The 18,910-nt window shown below is 52.0% G+C and overlaps 2 protein-coding genes across 3 annotated transcripts; one reads left to right on the forward strand and one right to left on the reverse strand.

Annotated features, from left to right (window-relative positions):
• Window positions 1-903: 903 nt before the first annotated feature.
• Window positions 904-2,129, reverse strand: LOC120592198 (late cornified envelope protein 3C-like). Of its 2 annotated transcripts, none has more exons than XM_039849782.1 (2): window positions 1,845-2,129; window positions 904-1,440 (listed from the first exon to the last, which is right to left on the reverse strand). In XM_039849782.1, exons 1-2 carry the CDS (start codon window positions 2,080-2,082, stop codon window positions 1,160-1,162), a joined length of 519 nt encoding a protein of 172 aa, XP_039705716.1. In that variant the 5' UTR covers window positions 2,083-2,129; the 3' UTR covers window positions 904-1,159. The 2 variants fall into 2 exon arrangements, with proteins under 2 accessions (XP_039705716.1, XP_039705715.1); XM_039849781.1 differs by having other exon boundaries at window positions 904-1,446.
• Window positions 2,130-7,159: 5,030 nt separating this feature from the next.
• LOC120592184 (late cornified envelope protein 3D-like) lies at window positions 7,160-8,657 on the forward strand. Its single transcript, XM_039849750.1, has 2 exons — window positions 7,160-7,740; window positions 8,145-8,657. Exons 1-2 carry the CDS (start codon window positions 7,632-7,634, stop codon window positions 8,423-8,425), a joined length of 390 nt encoding a protein of 129 aa, XP_039705684.1. The 5' UTR covers window positions 7,160-7,631; the 3' UTR covers window positions 8,426-8,657.
• Window positions 8,658-18,910: the final 10,253 nt, after the last annotated feature.

Here is an 18,910-nt window from a genome sequence, read left to right on the forward strand (position 1 = left end):
TCCTCATATGACTGGACCCTCAGTTTCCCCATTTGTAAAACTGGGCTGTTAACAGCATCATTCTTACAGGTTGCGTAGAAAATGAGATGAGTTCCTATCAGCTACTCAGGGGTGCTTAGCCTATGATCTTATGCCAATCTGTAATCCAGGAAACACTTCTCATGTCCTTGTCCCTATTTGTCACCTAGCCCACGCTCTTCACGCGATGGTGTTTCTTAACCTCTCAGCCTCATCCCTCCTTCTAACCTGCAACTTCTTTGCTTTACCTGGTTCTCCCTCCTCTGCCCGCGACCCCGGCTCGCCCAGCAGTTGGGGTTCTCTGTCCTTCTGGATGCCACGCCTTCCTGCCCCCACCTCCCCACTCTCCTCTGAGGATTCCCAACCTTGGCGCATGGGCCCACGTGACCCTGCAGTGGGGTCGGGGATCGTGCTGTGCTTAGCTGCATCCCGGGCTTCTGTCCACCGGATGCCAGCAGTATCTACAAACAACCAAAATGTCTCTAGAGCTCGACAAATGTCCTTCGGAAGGACAGATGGCCCCTGGTTGAGAACTGCCTGTTTTCTGATAATTGCCTGCTACATACAGTCTTACTTTCTTAACAGGGATGCTGGAAACAGCAAACAGTAGGTGCCCACAGGCCCGGGAGCCCACGTGTGAGGATCGGCTCCGATTCCCAGGGACGCTCATTCCGGCACGACGGGCACAGGCCTCGCCCGGCGCCCTTCCCTCCCCACTGCCTCCCAGGCCAGCGGAAGAACCACCGCCTGGCTCTGTGTCTTCCAGCCGAGGCCCAGGAGTCTATGCCCGCTGCAGGGCAGTGCTGGGCCAGAGGGACAGGTGAACGCACGCACGTCCAGCCCCCTGGAAAGGGATAGAGGGAAATGACGCATGCGCCGCTGTGGTCATGAAGAAGAAAGCTTTATTTTTTTCGCAGGGTCAGATACAAGCACTGCCAGCCCCTGGCAGGTGTGGGGCAGGGGCGGGGAGACTGTGAGGTCGTGGATCAGACAGCACCGGGAGGCCTCCTGGGGACGTCTCAGCTCGGCCTGGGTGGGACGGAACGGGGCGTCGGGACAGAATGCGTCCGGCTGGGGCCGTCCTTCAGCCCTTTGGCTTCGTGTCTCTTCCAAGTCGCTTGTCCCAGCATCGGAGCCCAGGTCAGCAGCAGCCCCCTGAGCCCTGGCCACAGCCCGAGCCCCCGGACTGCGGACCATAGCCGGTGTCACAGGAGTCGGAGCTCTGGCGACGGCACCGGTGGGACCTGCGGTGCCTGTGGTGGCCCAGGCAGCAGCCGCCCTCGGAGCTGGGAGCACAGGCGGAGGGGGCCGCAGGCAGACACTGCGCTGGGCTCTTTGGGGGGCACTTGGGGGTGACGCACTTGGGCGGGGGCTGGCACTGCTGCTGGTTCTGCTGGCAGGACATCTCGGCGGGAACTTGACCTTGAACAAGTACAAGAAACATTCTGAGCACAGAAGCCTCGGCAGCGCCGCTTCTCCCCCCGCCACAGGTTTGTCACACGCTCGTCCCCGTGACCTCGCTGCTTTCTGAGCCCGGCTCTGTCGGGGACAACCGGGAGCACGGAGGGGACACGTGCGTGTGGATAAAGCACCTCCCAGGATGTCGGCTGGGCCCGTGTGCGTCCCCGACAGCGCCCTCGGAACAGAGTGGGAAGGAACGCGGAGGGCCTGTGGCTTTGGGGTTCACGGCCCCCCTCCGCGGCTCCCCCCTCACCAGCGCCCTCCCCGCACCGCTGCCCACGGTGGGCCTCTCCCCGCTGGTTCCCAGACCTGAGCCCGTCTTCCCAGCCCCGCGGCCGAGGCCCTGTCCCCTCGCAGACACTCACCGGGTGCAGAGGAGGCAGGAGGAGGCTGAGCTGAGCAGGCTGTGGATGTGGAGCCCAGGGCGGGAGGCCTTTTATCCCGTGCTGGGCTGGTGACACACGGCTGAGCATGCTGCTGCTTCCTCAACCGGGGGAGGTGACAGCCTGTCACACCCCCAGGACTAGACTTCCAGCCTTTTTCCTGAGCACTTAATTGCACAATGTCCAACGAGTGAAGTTCCACCAGGAAACGTGGTGACATAACCCCCCAAGGCTTCCTGGGAGCCTGACACCCGCCCCTTGTCCCTGTCCTCCCTCCTCAGCTGACACTCCTGGTTCAGGACCTGTGTCCGGTGCTTTCCTGGAGCAGGTGTGACCACGACAGAATGCTGCGGTCACCGTCACGCATCTACCGAGACAGACCCACCAGCAGACGAGTGAATAAATCATAAAACAAATGCCAAGTGTAATTGTAATTTAATGTGACCACAACCTTCAGCAGAACCCACTGCTGCCTCCTGAGCTCCTAGCAATGACGAGGGGGCCAGGGGTGGGGACTGGTGCTGGGGTCTGCCTGGTGGAGTGAGTCCCCCCTCCCCCACCATGGCCTCATGCCTCCCAGGGAGCAGCACGGAGTTTCATGCGTGAAGGGAGCAGATTCCATCAGGTATTGATGGATGTCAACATCCAAGTAAATTGACCAGAGCTGAAAATGGGTATGGGTTTTTTTAGTGAATATATCTAAATTCAAAACTATTTGCACACACGAATCTATTATAATATCTAGCTATAGTAAAAAAAAAAGTATATGTAATTAGAACGGCAAGCTTTAACAATCCATATACAATTTAATTATTTTTTATATTATGATAATATTACATCATGGATTTGTATTTTCTTATGGAGAGCAATGTTCACGGCCTTTTTTTTAACTGACAAAAAGCAGGTGATAAAACAGTATCCACAGTTAATTAAATGATATTTTGAACGATGTCTTTAAAACCTACGAACTGGTTTCCTGCCTTTAGACACTTTTGTGTTTCTCATTTCAGTCTAAAACTCAACCACACTGAAGCCCAGTGGTCCCGGGGTCATTTCAAGACCCTTCCGAAGAAGGACTCAGATTGGGCCTTGGGAGCGTTAGCTCAGGGATTACGTTGGGGATGGAGTTTGCACCCTTCCTGATGGTCTCCTGTCTCCACAAGAGGCTCTTGTCCCCCTCAGCCTCCTTCCAGCTGGTGGCCATTTTCCCGAGAACCCCACAGCTCGACTGGAAGGGGGGAAACATGAGTGACGAGAAAGAGAAACTACTTTTCACGCCGAGTCCGAGCTGAGGGCGAAGAAGGAGGAAGGAGTGGAAAACTCACTTCCGTTTTCATCAGTTCTGCTGGAGGGGCAAGCTAAGAGGGTGCCACCAGATGGGGCCGCGGCCCCTCGGTGTACCTGGAGAGTCCGAGTTTACGCCTCGTGTCCGTGGTGTACTGGTTTGCAGAGAGAAGAGACCAGCCCAATGGAAGTGGTGTTCGTGCCACACTTGGGGCCCCTCTGAAAGTCGGGCCTGATTTTGGGGGGGACCGGGAGGGGACATCGGCCACCGTCTTCTCTGATCCTCCTGAATCACTTCATCCTTAATCTCCAAGTTCCTCTTTTCAACAAACTTTGAGCATCAGCTGTAGGTTGGGCCCCATGCTCAGCACTGAATGATAACGGGTCAAAAGGTAAGACATAGAAGTATAAAACTTCTAATGTGAAACGTAAGAGAAAATCTTTGTGACGTGGTGTTATGCAAAATTTTTAAAGATGTGACGACGAAGGGGGTAATTCAAAAGAAAAAAAAAACCTTGAGAAATGGCACGGCATCAAAATGAAAAACTGCTTTTCGGATGACACCGTTACGAAAACGCAAAGAAAGTTCACAGACTTGGTGAAAATATTTGCCAAACACGTATCTGATGAATTACATATGTCCAGGTTATACGAAAAATGTTCAAAGATCAATTAGATAGTAGACAGCCCGGTTTAAAAAATAGGCAAAATATTTAAACGGACATTTCAACAAAGAAGGTATACGGATGGCAAACCAGCCGAGGGAAAGACGCTCAACATCATTAGTCACCAAGGAAACGCAAATTGAGAGCTGACTCCATACACATTAGAATGGCTAAAATGAAGACATAAATGAAAGCTGACACCACCAATGACACTCTAGGTCATGGAGCATCCAGATCCTCAGTCGCTGCTGGCGAGAATACAAAAAATGGAGCGAGCACTTTGGAAAATAGTTTGCCAGTTTCCTAAAAAATAAACACACACGACTGGCCCCCAGAAACCTTATTCTTGCGCATTTTGGCAAGAGCAATAAAATTTATGCTCGCAGATACACCTGTAAGTCACTGCTTACCGTGACTCTATTCATAATTGTCCTGAGCTGGCAGTAGCCCCAGTGTCCTTCATCGGCTGCGTGGATGAAAAAGGTGACACATCCATACAATGGAATGCTGCTTAGCAACCAAAAGGAATGGACCACTAATGCATGAAACAGCAGGATGAATTTCAAGCAGATCATTCTACGTGAAAGAAGACGGACTTTAAATGCAACGTAGGATGTGATTCTAATTACGTGACATTCTGGAAAAGGCAACATTATGAAAATAGATCAGTGGCTGGCGAGGCCTGGTGCGGGGCAGGGGGTGACCACAAACAGTCACGAGGGAATCCGTTGGGGATGGAACTGTTTTATATATTCATTGTCCTGGTGTTTACATGGTGGTCTGTTAGCCAAAGCCTGAATTGTGTATTTTAAATGGATGATTTTTTTTTCTGTTGGTAAAATATACCTCAAGGAGTCCAATTTAATAACAGGATAAAATAAGACTTGTGAGGAATACATATGGTAAACGTGATGACATCACATTGAAAGGGAAGCAAAGAATGACATATGCAAGATTCGGGATGGTGGTCCCCTCAGCAGGGACAGGCAGGGCATGGGGTGGCGTTTTTTGCATGTGTTATTTAAATAATAGATAGAATGATGGATGGATGGATAAGTAGATAAGCAGATAGATGATAGATGATAGATGATAGGTAAATAGATATGGATGATAGATGATAGATGATGGATAGATAGGTGACAGATAGGCAGGTAGATACAGATGATAGATAGATGAGCAGTTGATAAAGTAATCGAGAGGGCCTTTCATGGACCAACGACGAGGAAATGCTACAGACTGAGGAATTGCGACTCCGCGTCGGTGCACCTGATCCCCCACACCGAGCAGAGCGAGCGGCGGACTCCAGGGACGCAGCTCTTCCCAGGACGCCGCCTCGCGTGCCGGGTCCCTCGTCCCGTTCCGCAGCCCTGGCGTACGTCGCAGAGGAGGACGGCTGGTCCTTGTTTGTCTGCCTGCTGCTTCTTGCCGGCGGACCTTGCTCGGATGGCTCACCCCCGAGCTGGACCCGAGGGACAGCACCTCCCTCCCCAGAGCTAGCGCGGGCATTGTCAGGACGTACTGTCCTCGTTTGAGGCCGGCCGGGCACGCGTCTTCCCCGGGTGTTACTCCAGATCCCTCCGGAGGTCAGGGCACCGAGACATCCTCGGAGCGCTCCGCATCTGGGGGGACCTCACGCTCTGGGTTCAAGTATCTTCTTCTGTCATCACAGGCTCGCTGTGGGCTCCGGTCTGGGAAGGACGAGGCGGCCGTGAGGTGGGCGGGGGTCCGTGATGGGGGGTGAGGAGGAGGAGGAGACGGGACTCGGGCTGGGTGTGGGCGGCGGTCCTGCTGGCAGGCTCCCAGACGGTCTGAGCCACACTCACCAGGGCATGTGTCAGCCCCAAAGCGTAACCCCAAAATCGCACATCACTGGGATTAAAAGTGGCCTCTGTACATATTTCTGGAAAACCACGTGACGTGGGAAAACAATTATTTCCTTCTGCGACTAAGCTTGAACCCCGGGGCATCTGTTAGTGCCACACCCGCATTTTTGCCGGCGGGCTCAGCCATCACAAACGTACACAGTACTCAGCGCCCACTGTCCCCGCTGGGTGGCTGGGCGGTAGGGCCCCTGCAGGCAGAGACGTGCCTCTGGGTCACTGCTGAAATCGAGGCCCGGCACGCGCCTCTCAGACAAAGAATCGAAGAAGAATCCTGGGAACAGCCGACTTAAGTGACAGTAAATTCCAGGAGATAGGACTGGCGGTGGCAGTTAGGAAGGAGAGCGGCCCAGAGCCAACTCTGGGCTGAGGAGAAAAGCCGTGGAGGGCCGTCTCACAGCCCAGGGTCCGCGGGGAGCAGGCAGGGCGCCCCGCACTCCCCCGAGCGCCACCCCCGCCAGCCAGCACCGCCTGCAAAGAGGCGGCTCCCGCCACTTCCGGTTCCGCTCGGCCTCAGGCCTCACGGTCTGGTTCAGCACCACCCGAGACAGTCACGGGCGAGTGGGTGACAGCTCAGTGCTCAGGGCAACCGTCAGGTTGAAACTGACGCCACACCCAGAGGGGACCGGGTCTCGTTTTCGAGCAGAGAGGGCGGGTGACCCTGCCAGGCTTCCCCCTGCCACCGCCAGGCATCCCTTCTCTGCGCCCAGGACCTGTACCCCGAAAGAATCTGGAATCGCTGATTCAAAATGAGTCAGTCGTAGATTGGAAAGAAAAAGGAAACTTTAGTCTTTACTCTTAATTTAGTGTTTAATAACAGATAGCCGGTCCTTTAAGCCTGCGGCTAGTCAGAATCATTAGCTGTAATGAAGTTTTATTGAATTGCGTTTAGTTAAATTTAAATATGTAGGTGCTGAAGTCCCGATGATAATTTTATTTTTTTTAGTAAATAGAATGTAATGTATTTTCTTACCCTGTGTGAGACAAAATGTAATGTGGGACGCATCTGCAATGTCACGACTACATCAAACGGGGACGTCGCATGCGGTTTACGCAAAGCTTAGGCATCGGGAGGTCTGTGCCGTGAAGCGAGGCTCGCGTGCCGCCCTCACCATTGCCAGCCTCACAGTTACCGACCAGTTTTGCAAAATGCTTCATCGTCACCACCTGCACAATTTTTTCTTAACTCTTGCAAGCTCATGAACCATTTTCTTCGACCACCTTCTACAGTGTCAGAATCAGCGGCACATCTGCCACGGCCAGGGCAGTGTGGACACGCAGAGCCACACGGGGGTGGCCCTTCTCCCCGCCCCCGCTTCCTGCTCCTTCTCAGAACATCAGTTGCAAATCGCCTCATGTCCAGGGTTGTAAGTCCTTTCTCTACTGTGACTCTCCTGCCACGTGCTGCCACATACTGCCACGTGGGGACCGTGAGGTGCTCTTAGGAACCTTTCCGTCTTGGACAGAAACTGGCTTCGAACCCCCATCCCCTAACCAGCATCACGCCCCGCAGGACCATGGCCTTGCCAGCTGTCACTCCTAGAGGACACCGGTGCCATCACCTGGGGACCTCCCAAAGCTGACTCGTAGGCTTGAGATCTTTGTAAACACATCTTAAGACGGCGCTTATCCCGTCAAATCCAGTGGATTTCCCGGTCTACGTGATGGTCCCCTGAGGCCGCTCAAGAGAAGAAGCGTGTCCCATGCGTCTCTGTATTGCTAACATTGAGCGAAGTCAAAGGGGCAGAGCCTGTGTCATAACGTGGAAGCGAAGGAATGAGCCAAGGCCCAGAGCAGACCCGCACGGAAGTCCTCGGCAGTCACGAGGACATCCCGGTTCTACGTCGTTAGAACTTTAGGCTCGTGTCCAGGAAGACACTGGAGGCGAGCGACAAGGAAGTGTTGGCACTGTCACCTCCCCCGGTTGAGAAAGCTGCAGCATGCTGGGGCCATGTGTCACCAGCCCAGCACGGGATAAAAGGCCTCCCGCCCTGGGCTCCACATCCACAGCCTGCTCAGCTCAGCCTCCTCCTGCCTCCTCTGCACCCGGTGAGTGTCTGCGAGGGGACAGGGCCTCGGCCGCGGGGCTGGGAAGACAGGCTCAGGTCTGGGAACCAGCGGGGAGAGGCCCACCGTGGGCAGTGGTGCGGGGAGGGAGCTGGTGAGGGGGGAGCCGCGGAGGGGGGCCGTGAACCCCAAAGCCACAGGCCCTCCGCGTTCCTTCCCACTCTGTTCCGAGGGCGCTGTCGGGGACGCACACGGGCCCAGCCGACATCCTGGGAGGTGCTTTGTCCACACGCACGTGTCCCCTCCGTGCTCCCGGTTGTCCCCGACAGAGCCGGGCTCAGAAAGCAGCGAGGTCACGGGGACGAGTGTGTGACAAACCTGCGGCGGGGGGAGAAGCGGCGCTGCCGAGGCTTCTGTGCTCAGAATGTTTCTTGTACTTGTTCAAGGTCAAGTTCCCGCCGAGATGTCCTGCCAGCAGAACCAGCAGCAGTGCCAGCCCCCGCCCAAGTGCGCCACCCCCAAGTGCCCCCCAAAGAGCCCAGCGCAGTGTCTGCCTGCGGCCCCCTCCGCCTGTGCTCCCAGCTCCGAAGGCGGCTGCTGCCTGGGCCACCACAGGCACCGCAGGTCCCACCGGTGCCGTCGCCAGAGCTCCGACTCCTGTGACACCGGCTATGGTCCGCAGTCCGGGGGCTCGGGCTGTGGCCAGGGCTCAGGGGGCTGCTGCTGACCTGGGCTCCGATGCTGGGACAAGCGACTTAGAGGAAGTCGAGTTCCAGGGAGTACCCTCTGCCAGCATGTTCCCTCCCAGCGCCCCCACCTCCGTGTGTTTGGCCAACGCCCAGATGTTTTTGGAAAGGACTGAGTACCCCTCAGGCCCTCCTACCCATCCTCCGGGCCCCATAGACGCCCCAAGATCTGCCGGAGCCTGCAACATGTGCCCCATCAACTCTGTGTCTGACCCTGTGAATAAATAAAGTGTCTGTGTCCCCAGCATCACGTGCCTCGTTGACTGTGCTCTGGGAGCCTCTGCTCCGCCAGGTCCCTCCGGCCACCACTGCCTTGTGGAGGAGACGGCTCCTGCCTCTAGCCAGAATAATGTGCCAGTTCCGTTTGCCCCGAGGGGCGGAAGGAAGATGTGTGTCGGGTGGGAGAGAGGAGGGGGACCGGTTTCCACCCCACACCCACCGAAGGGACTATGTCCCCGGAACGTGGTGTGGCCATCGGTCTGGCCCGCGCCCTGGACCCTGCAAGGAGGTGACTCTCAGCGTCCGAGGGGGTGTTCCAGGGTCCCCAGCTGAGAGACAGGGGTCGGGGCGGCAGAGCACCCCAAACAAGGACAAAGGCTATCGAGAGAGCAGGAGAGGAAAGGAATATCTCGGGGGCGACCAGCGACTCGGTTCCTTCCGTGAGGATCTGGGGCCGCCGCGGTGCGGGTTAAAGCCTCAGAGGTTGTGGGGACAGAGGGGACAGGGCGGGGGCGTGAACTCCGGGCGTGAGCGTCTGTCTGGCGGGAGGAAACTGGGCCGAAGAGAAAAGTGGATGTGAGAGATGGTGCTGGTTTCAAAAGTGAGCGTAATCGGAAGGCCCAGCATTTGCCCAGCACCTCCAGCGAGCCAGGCCCGGCGCCCGCTGCTCGGCGGCGGCTCGGCTCATCCTCCCGCCAGCCCCGGTGTGGGCGCCTCCCCACCGCGCCTTCGGACACCCCAGGTGATCGCGACACACCGTCATCTCCGCACAGGGCAGCCTGGCGGCAAGACCGCCAACCACCCCATCTCGCCCCGATTCCCTCGAAGCACGGAGCAGAATTCCTTCTGAATTACGTTCTTTGTTCTCAGCCCAGCTCGATGGGTTTAATGGTGCTTTTTAAACTCTGTCCAAGGCTCCCAACCTCGTGGGTCATCGCGGCGATCGGACCCGGCCTGGGGAGGACGATCGTCCCTCATTTCAGACAGTGACGCCCTCAACGGACACATCCCGCTGGACTCATGTCAACTCCTCCACGAAACCCCGTCTTCCCGGCCCCCCAAACGTCCCCGCCCCCATGTCCACACAGAATGGGGGGGGGCTGTCACACCTGTGTTCGTTTGCTCTCTACCTGACTCCGCCCCGCGCCCCGCCTGCTCTTCCCGGCCTGCGCCCGCCCTGCCCTTGACCCGACCTGCACTTAGGGTCCTGCGCCGCCCGCTCTCAGGGGACCCAGCAACCTCCACAGCTTCGGGGGCCGCAGCAGGCTGGCTGGACGCTTCTGTGCTTTGAGCAGGACGTGTCCCCACAGCCACCCAAAGGGCCCCGCATCCGCGAAGAAGCACAAGCGGGGGTGGGGGTGGGGGGTCCGTCCGCAGGCGCAGAGGCCACGGCAGGGCGCCCCTGGGTCGGACGGGCGCGGCCGCGCACAGCGAAAGGGACCCGCAGCCCCGCCCACGTCGCCGGCCGCCGGGGCGCGCGCGCCGGGGCCGCCAGAGCGACCGGAGACACCTGGCGGCCAGGTGCGCGGGTGCCCGGGCGCAGACGCAGCTCCGCGCGCAAATGTTACCCTCGCGGAGCTCTAGACAGGAACCGGCAAAGCGCAGGTCGCCCTAGCGTTCAGCCAACAGCATCGATGTCCTTACGGGTGGCGACAGCGCCCCACTTCCCATACGACGCAGATGCCCAAAGTCCTGCCATGTTAAAGGAAGAAAAAAAACGATTTCCCAATTATGAAAAAATGGAGGAAGGACCTAGGCGATTCACAGAAGAACCGCAAACGGCCCGCGCATGTGAAAATGGGTCCGACTTCGTTAACGAACGACAAGTTTTCCCATCCGCCTTTTTGTAATTATCAGATTCTGCGCACTTGGGGTTGCGTGTGAGTCGTGGCTATGTCCATGTCAGCGGCGGTGGCCGATTTAGCCGTGTACTCCGAAAGCTTAGCAAGTCCTTGGACTCGACAGAATAGTAACTATTTCTAGGAAAATTCCCCCAGTTAAATCGACGAAGATTTCTTTAAATGCACGTGGCATCGTTTAGAGACACAGTGAGGAGAGCCTGCCTCGAAGTCCAACAGTCAAGAAAGAGTTCGCTAAAATGCTGCGTCTGCGTAAAGTGGATCAAACACGGGTCAGGGACCCAACCCGCTTTGAAAGATGGACAAATTCTCATGACGGAATGTGAGAATGCAGCCTGGGCGGTGTCGATGTCACATTCACACGCAATTTTATTCCTCTTTCCATAGTTTTCAAGAATTTAGCAAAGGTGCATTCATTTCATGATCAGAAAAGAACTTTTTAAAACCAAGCAGGCGGTGTAGATTCCTGAGTTAGGGGTCTTAAGTCTCCCTGGCCCAGAGGTGGTAAAGAAAAGTCATCTCTCTCGTTTTAGCAATAAGACACAGACAATCTTGCTGTCACCCCAGTGACCGCCTCTGCTAACCGCAGCTGTCTGGAAAAGGGCAGCCTCTGAGCCGGCAGGAGGGAGGACTGTGGCTGCGGGGTGCAGCCTCCATCGGGGGGCCTGGGCGGGGAACCTGGGTCTGGGCGGCCGCCTCAAACCCACGGCAGCTCCCCCTGGGTTGGCCTACTCCGCCCCCCATACGTTAAGGCTGTGGCACCGGTCCTGTTCTCAAAGGTGACCTTTCTCGGGTCCCACCTGCACCATGGCTTCTCACAGCTGTCTACTGACATATTATCAGTGTCGTCACTGTTCAAATGTCACTGGTCGTTCTTGTCGTTGAAAAAATAAATAACTATTGGATACATGTGAACCACCTATGACACTGAAATGCTCCCTTTTAAAACGTATTTCAAACAAAAACTCGACCATTATGGGGACATATCCTAGGATTTCGTCTAAGCAGAGAAGGGATGCTGGGAAGGCCACCTCAGGCCCCTTTCTACAAGCACCTCAAATGAAGCAGGGGAGATGCTTCTGAGGGTTTTTATCACTCGCCCCGTTAGAAGGTCGCAGACACCTGTGGTCCAGCGCTGGCAGCCTCTCCTCCAGCTCCTCCAGATCTCCGGTGTGTGAGGGGGTGGGCGGAGGGGGCTGGAAGAAACCCTTTGGTGACGGACAGTACTGTAAGACGTTTTCTCTGTCATACTTGCACGCTGGCCTAGTTAGGGAAGCCATGGTCCCTATTTTCTTCCTAGATGAAAACACAATTTAAATTTAATTAAATTAGAAAGGAGGGGGAAAAAAACCCCAAACCTATATAGTCATCTTAAACTCATGGAACATTTTATGAGTTTTTAATCGATACATGTACCCAGACTCCAGCTGGGACTTCATAGGTTCAGCCGTGTTGTTTTCTGAACTGTCATCTTCGGGGGTGATTTTATATGTACCTCACCTCCACATCAGCACGTTAGGTATTGGCAGAAAATTAAAGCTTTGGGGGATAATTTGTTTCCCTAACAACACCACACACACACACAAATGCACGCTGAGACACACGCGCATACGGAGACACTTACGCGTATTTACTCACGTGTTTTTCTAACTCCAGATACCTCCCAGCACCTGGAGTCCAAAAATAGGTGGCATATTGTTTTTACGTAGAGTGGGAGGAGTAATCACTGCATCAAGCAGTCTGTTTAACCTGGGTGGCTGCCATAAGAGTGACCAGTTGGCTGTGTCTCCTTAATGAAATTCTCTGGGGTACCTGCAGAGGGCAGTATGGAACAGGGGAAGGAACAGAGGGTTTGGATTCCCAGGGCTCCTGGCTTAAACAACTGGATGCTGCTTCCTCTATTCTGAGGATGATGATGATGATCGCGTCCCTGCCTAGATGAAAGTGTTAAAAAATAAGGTTAAGAATTAAAGAAACTGTGAGCTAAACTAAAAGACTAATAAAAATTATTAGGCATGGGAGGGCGAGATGGGATAAGGAAGGAAGCTGGGCTTTGTTGAATGGGCCTCGTGTTACGATTTTGACTTCAGAATAACGCAAATGTTTAACACATGATGAAAAACAAAAACACTAAATTCAAATCTCTCTGAGCAGCAAAAGAAACTGCAACTAATGTGTCTAACTTTATATGAGGTTGGTGGCACACCTACGCTGAAAAAGTAATTACTCCAAGTAACTTTAAAACACAATATTTTGACTCTACATTTCTATTGCAAAGACAGAGTCTCAAAGAAATCTCACAGAGCACTGAACGTTTTTATCATTAGTAGTAATATTGCCACTACCATTTGGAAAAAATTCTAGCTAGATATTTTGTAGGATAAAACAAAAAACACCATAATTTTCTATATCATATTTAAAAATAATAGTTAAAAAATAGTTTTAAAATGTTCATTTTAAGTTGAAATGTCATTATTCATTCATGATTTTTTTTCCTTAGGAAAAAACGTATTTCCTAGTGTTGGCCACTAAAAATACCTAGCAGCAACAAAAACTTAGTAGTGTTTTTCATCATGCTGCCCATATTAAAATTGGAACTCACCGGAGGAATGTCTGAGGAATGTCCGAGAGACAGGTGACACACAAGATGTGTCTGAGACATCTTGGTACCCAGAAAGCAAAGAAGCCAAGGTAGATTACTGGGGTTGTGTCGAATGGACACAAGAAGCAAAAAAAAAAAAATTACTGGGGTTGTGTCAAATGGACACAAGAAGAAAAAAAAAAGACAGTTTGAGAATCAAAAAGAATAAGCATTGCAATTCATCAAGGCACATCAAAAAATAGAGAATCCATTAGTCCAAATGATACTTCTTAAAAAAAAAAAAGTTATCTTAAGAAAGTGCTAGGCCACCAGCTCATTATTCTGAAAATTGGCAAGAGAAAGAATTTAGCCTTTATTCTGTCTTTCCTGTCTAAATTGGATTTCAGGTTACCACATAGTTGATGAGGAAAGTTATTTTTGATAAAAACAATTTCAGTTGATAAAAGAAGAATGAATAATGATATAAATAGAATATCACCGTTTATTAGCCCTTAACAAAATAATGGCTGTAGCAACAACCGTCAACATGTGCTTACAGCATTAGGCGAAAGGTTTACAGGGGACTTTAAAATGAATGGGTGGATGGCACTGTCACCACCCAAACGAGATGCCAAGTTTAACACCACTGAAGTAGAACATCCGGATAACATGTGCCTCATGTATGACGCAACAAGAAGTACGTAACATCACATTCGATGTATGTTTGCAACACGCACACACACACACGATGAACTCGAATGTAAGCTCCTGGTTCTATTTACCAGTTTACAAGAAATACTGGGGAATATCTCAGTTAAATGGCACCAGAAAGAATCGATCGCCTGAAATCAAAATACAAGAAATTCTTCGGGATGAATAATCTGTTTCTTTTTTAAAAGTAGATGATGTGAACCAGATTTCGTTAACCAATGTCACCATAAAAAAATAATAATAATAATAAAATAAAATAAAAAAGCAAATGACGTGAAAGACGAGGGAAACTGCTACAGATTCGAAGAAATTTAAGAGACGTATCGACCAAGTGTGTGGACCTCGTTTGCATCCTGGTTCCAAAAACCAACTTTAAAGCCACGTGTTTCAGACATTCGTGGTACTGTGAGCATGGGCGAGGTGTGGTACGGTATTGAAGAAGCAGTGTGCATTCTGTTAGGCAGAGTTAAGCGCCCACTAAATGTTTGTTGAATGAATACATGAAGTGCACGACAGCATACTTAATTATAGTAACAAATCAGAGGTAAGACGATGCCCAGCAATGGGGAGTGGCTATTCATAGACCGGAAAGCTCCTCTGGCATGAGAAGCATCCCGTGAATGAATGCTCGTTGTCCGGAAGAGAGACCATAATATTTTGGATGAAAAGTTCAGATAAAAAGAAAAAATAGCATTCACAGCCTGAATACATTTTTGTTAAAAGAAAAAATAAAAGTTTGTGTAGAGAAATACACGACCAGGTGTAAAAATGAGTATCTGTCAATAATAGAATTATGAGTTGCTTTATCTTTTCTTTATTTATATTTCGATTTTTCCACAATGAACGCGATCATTCAATAATAAAGTTACTTTAATATTGAAAACTTACTACAGAGGCTTTTCCAACACATTAAAATTTGCGAAATGAAATAATCTATCTCGCGAGCCAGCGCGCTAAGGTCCCGCCTCCAGATGCGACCAAGCGTCAGGCAGGTCACCGGGAAAGGGACTTTTTCCTGCGCTCAGTGAGCGATCCGAGCGCACGGTCTCCAACGATCCCTTCAAACGTTAAAGATGGTGCGAACCTGGGACTATCTGTACCCTTCGAAGTGTTTTTCAAAAACATGTTTTTAACTGAACGAGTAATACCTGAATCGTTTCTGCTTTGTTATTAGTTGCGCGCACGTTGCGTCCGGAATGGCTGCAACGCCAGAAATCCACCCGGCATCCTTCGGGCGTTTCTGGGCCGGGCGGGGTGTGGGGTTAATGTGCTGCTCAGCTCTGCACCCCGCCCTGGTGTGATTTTCTGCTGAGTGCAGAGCACAAAGCGAGGATTCAATTGCAGAGCTTCCGCTGTCAGTGAGCAATCAACAGCTGTTTCTGAATAATTCCGTAATACAGATCGCATTGCTGAGTGGACGAGGACCCACCAGGACCTGTGGGACACCCCACGTCATCCCTGCAAACCCCAGACCCTAGTAGCTGCGAAAGAAACCCGCCTTGCGTAGAGACAGAATGAGGGCCAATGAGCGGTCCCGGGGCCAGTTTCTCTTTGAGATTCTCTTGCGTCATGTACCACCCACCGATCACTCTGGTCCCCCAGGCATGCTTGGCCCCCAAAAGAGCAGAAATTCTTTCCTTGGGTTTCCTTTAGCGCAGCTGAGATAGTGCTAACTTTTAAAGAACCTATTACGGGTTCTGGCAATAACGCTTTTTTAGATCACTGTAACGTCTGTGTGCCATAACCATCTCGAGCGTTAGATAAAATACACTCGACGTCCTTTTGATGTCTAGCTCCGCTTGCAAGAAAGTAAGAAAAGTTCCCGAGGTCCACAATTGAAGGATGAATTGAAAATGGAAACCAGAACAGGAAGCCACGTGTGGACCCGGCAGCTTCCTGAGGCGGAGAGAGTCGTTTCCTAGGGTTTGGGATCTAAGGTCATGAGGGCGAAGGGGGAACCTCGGGCGCAATAAAGGAGCCGTCCTCGGTGAGAAGGGGGGGCTAGAAAAAAGATGCCGCGAGACACAAGGACGCTTGGCGGCCGTCGCCCCAGGCTTAAGGGGAGGGCGAGAGAATAAACCTGTAAGATGAATAACCACAGGTCTGTGCCTCTCGTCGTTTGCTGTTTTTCCAAAATACATTACACGCACGGTTTGGGAATCCCAAAGCTAAGTGAGGAAAAGTCGAAATCGGCATCCCACCTAAGATGCCCGCAAATACAGTTCCACTGAAGATGAATTCACATGGGACTGTTTTCTGGAGCGTTTTGTAATTTTAAATTGAGAGGTCATCTTCAGTGAAAGTCGATATAGTCTATAAAAAGCAGGATTGGACTACCAAGAACCTTCAGGTTGAGGAACGGGCTGATAAATATCAGAAAAATAAGTCCACTTCAAATGATGAAAAGCAATAACTACTAAATTTAAAATGCAAGAAAATATATAGACACTACGAAAACAATCTAAAAAAGAAATAGAAAAAATTTAAAATGTAGTCCCTGCTAGTTTGTTCCCGCCCTCGGCAGGTGTGAATTAGGACTTTCGACCCCAGCTCCCTCGGGCCCGAGGCAGGTCATAGATTCCTCGCCCGGATCCTATACTTCCTCTCCTCCCACCTGCTTTCTTGCCGAGGAATAAGAGGTGGTAGTACAGATAAAAAAGCAGAAGCGAGAGCTAGCGGGAAGGAAAAAGCATTACTCAGCGGTATTAAGGAAGATTTAAATAAAAGCTAAAATGACGAATGGCAGTGTTCGAAATTTGACAAAGACACTAAGCAGAGAAGATGGATGGCTCAAGACAGTGGCTAAAGAGGAAGTCGACACCTCCATTTTTTAAGCTTAGGTAGCTTTAGTATGATGGAAAACACGGGAGAGAGACCTGGCGAGCCCCACAAGGTCCTGGCTCACCCCGCCTCCAGAATAAAGTTCCGGGAGCCGTGGGCGGCTGGCCAGAGCCCGGCCTTATCTGCTCCCGAGCCAGCTGTGCAATCCCACCTGCCTCGGCTCCTTTGAGCACCTGCCATGCAAAATTGTTTGCTACGGAACACGCTCACCTCTCCCGCCTTTGCGCTTGAGGCTGTTTACTTTAACCTAGATATTCCTTCTTTTCGTCTCAGCCGACTCCTTCCTGGCTAAGTGCACACAGTCTCTTTGGCCTCAGCTGGATGCGTTCTCCTCTCTCTGTGTGCTGACTTCCTGGGTTGACTTCAAGTACATATCACGTCGCACTGTATCATAAGGCTGTCTCTTCTTCCATGAAAGACACTTGACTTTCTCTCCAACAACTAAAATACTGGAGAAGAGTTGCTTGTATCGTACAGTGCCTAGCATATAGCAAGTGATCGATAAAATTTTGTTTGATGTAAGACCGAAGTTACGAATGAACAGAAAATCACAGACGGGAGTGGGCATAGAGAAAGGAGGTTGGTTGTTGGCTTTGAAGTACGTGTAATCACACTTCATACACGTAGAAAACTGGCCTTGGAGCACTGAAAATTCAGTCCCCAAACATTCAGAGCTGATAGAGCTGCATTATTGGCCACAGAACGAACATCTTCTTAAGAGGGAGACACAGCACTCAGCGGGGGGTGTTAGAAGCCGCAGCTCCCGCCTGGTGCAATGTCTGTAAGAGAAGAATTGATGCTTGCTTCTCTAGGACAGACGCACTCCGAGCTGGCAAGCGGACGTGTTTCGGATGGAGCAGGGCCGACTCACTCTGGTCTGCCACAGTGTCATTCACAGAAGAGAGGATGTGGTCCGTCTGTAAGTGCAGGCTGCCCTGTTCAACCCGTCACACCTGGTTAAGGTGAGGCTGCTTATCCTGCCAGATGGCATCTCCTGCCATAACCGTTCAGGGGTTTAGAGATGCCAGGACAGACCACGCCAGGGAAAGGAGGGCCCTGTATGGCTGACTGATGTGGATGACATCCTTTGGCTTCGGACCTGAGACCCCAAAATAGCGGGGTGACTTCCCTGACTCCATCTCTGCCTCTTCCCTTGGAACTCAGCTCCCTCTTAACTGCCCAGCTTCTCCCTCAACTCAATGCTGGACTTGCCATTCGGCCGTTTCATCCACTCACGCATTTATTCGTTCATTCATTCGTTCACCCTACCCATATTGATCGAGTGCCTTGGATGTGCCAGTCTCTGCTCTGGACGCCGAGATGACAGCCATGCACGAGACAGACCAGCTCTGTTCTCCCAGTGACCTTCACTGCTAGGTGAGATCACATCTTTTCCCAAGGATTTGACACTCGCCTCTGGACGACGTGTTACCACGTGTTTACCTAAATCCTCGGGGATCTGTGTCTGGAGTCCCAGCCCCTCGTCCCGTCTCATGGTCCTGTCTCGCCTCATATTCCATACGTCCTGGACCAAACTCAGCCTCTGCCTCCCCCCCACACACACATACCAGCTCTTCCTCCTGACACCTGTTTTTGTCAATGGCGTCATCATTTCCCAGTCATCAGGCGCGAAGCTTCAGAGCGCAAAGCTTCCTCTTCCTCCATTCCGATACAACCCCCAGTTCTCTTTCTCCCTCCTTCTGGATGAACGCTTTCCGTGTCTGTCATCCCCTTTCCCTCCCCACCGCCACGTGCTGAGCTCGGAGTCTCATGTCAAGCCCGGGCCGTCGTACCGTCTCATGTGACGTACTGCATTCTCTCCATTTACTTCTCTCTCTAGTGCAGCTTCGTTATCGCTGCCTAATTAACCCGAGGGTCATCTAAGAGAGTGCTGTAGTATCGTGTGTACCAATTTCTATCTTTCTCAAGAACTTCTTTCAAAACCATGTTCCTACCATCACACTCCACAAATACGATCCAATTTCAACTCCTTGGCTTGAAACCGTCCACGATCTAGCTCATCTCGCCGGCTCCGAGAATGTGTCCTCGTGGTCTCTCTAGGCCACCGGCTCCCGTCGGCTCTCCTCCCTCTGTCCAAACCTGAAATTTCTCCCCTCCGTCCCCCCAAGCGTGTATTATAGCCCAGCATTCCAAACACTGATTTGAGAATCAGAAACAAACAGTTCGCTCCTTGAACACCCGGCAGCCAGGCAAGAATCCCACACCCACGGTCCTTCCCGCTCTGAGCCATGGTT

Source organism: Pteropus medius, unplaced genomic scaffold (genome assembly GCF_902729225.1).
Source record: "Pteropus medius unplaced genomic scaffold, Ma_sr-lr_union100, whole genome shotgun sequence".
Taxonomy (NCBI): domain Eukaryota; kingdom Metazoa; phylum Chordata; class Mammalia; order Chiroptera; family Pteropodidae; genus Pteropus; species Pteropus medius.

Coding starts and splice junctions, on each gene's coding strand:
- LOC120592184 (XM_039849750.1), top strand. CDS start 7,632: ATGCTGGGGCCATGTGTCACCAGCCCAGCACGGGATAAAAGGCCTCCC. Junction 7,741..8,144: donor TCCTGCCTCCTCTGCACCCG/GTGAGTGTCTGC, acceptor TACTTGTTCAAG/GTCAAGTTCCCGCCGAGATG.
- LOC120592198 (XM_039849781.1), bottom strand. CDS start 2,082: ATGTCACCACGTTTCCTGGTGGAACTTCACTCGTTGGACATTGTGCAA. Junction 1,447..1,844: donor TCCTGCCTCCTCTGCACCCG/GTGAGTGTCTGC, acceptor TTCTTGTACTTG/TTCAAGGTCAAGTTCCCGCC.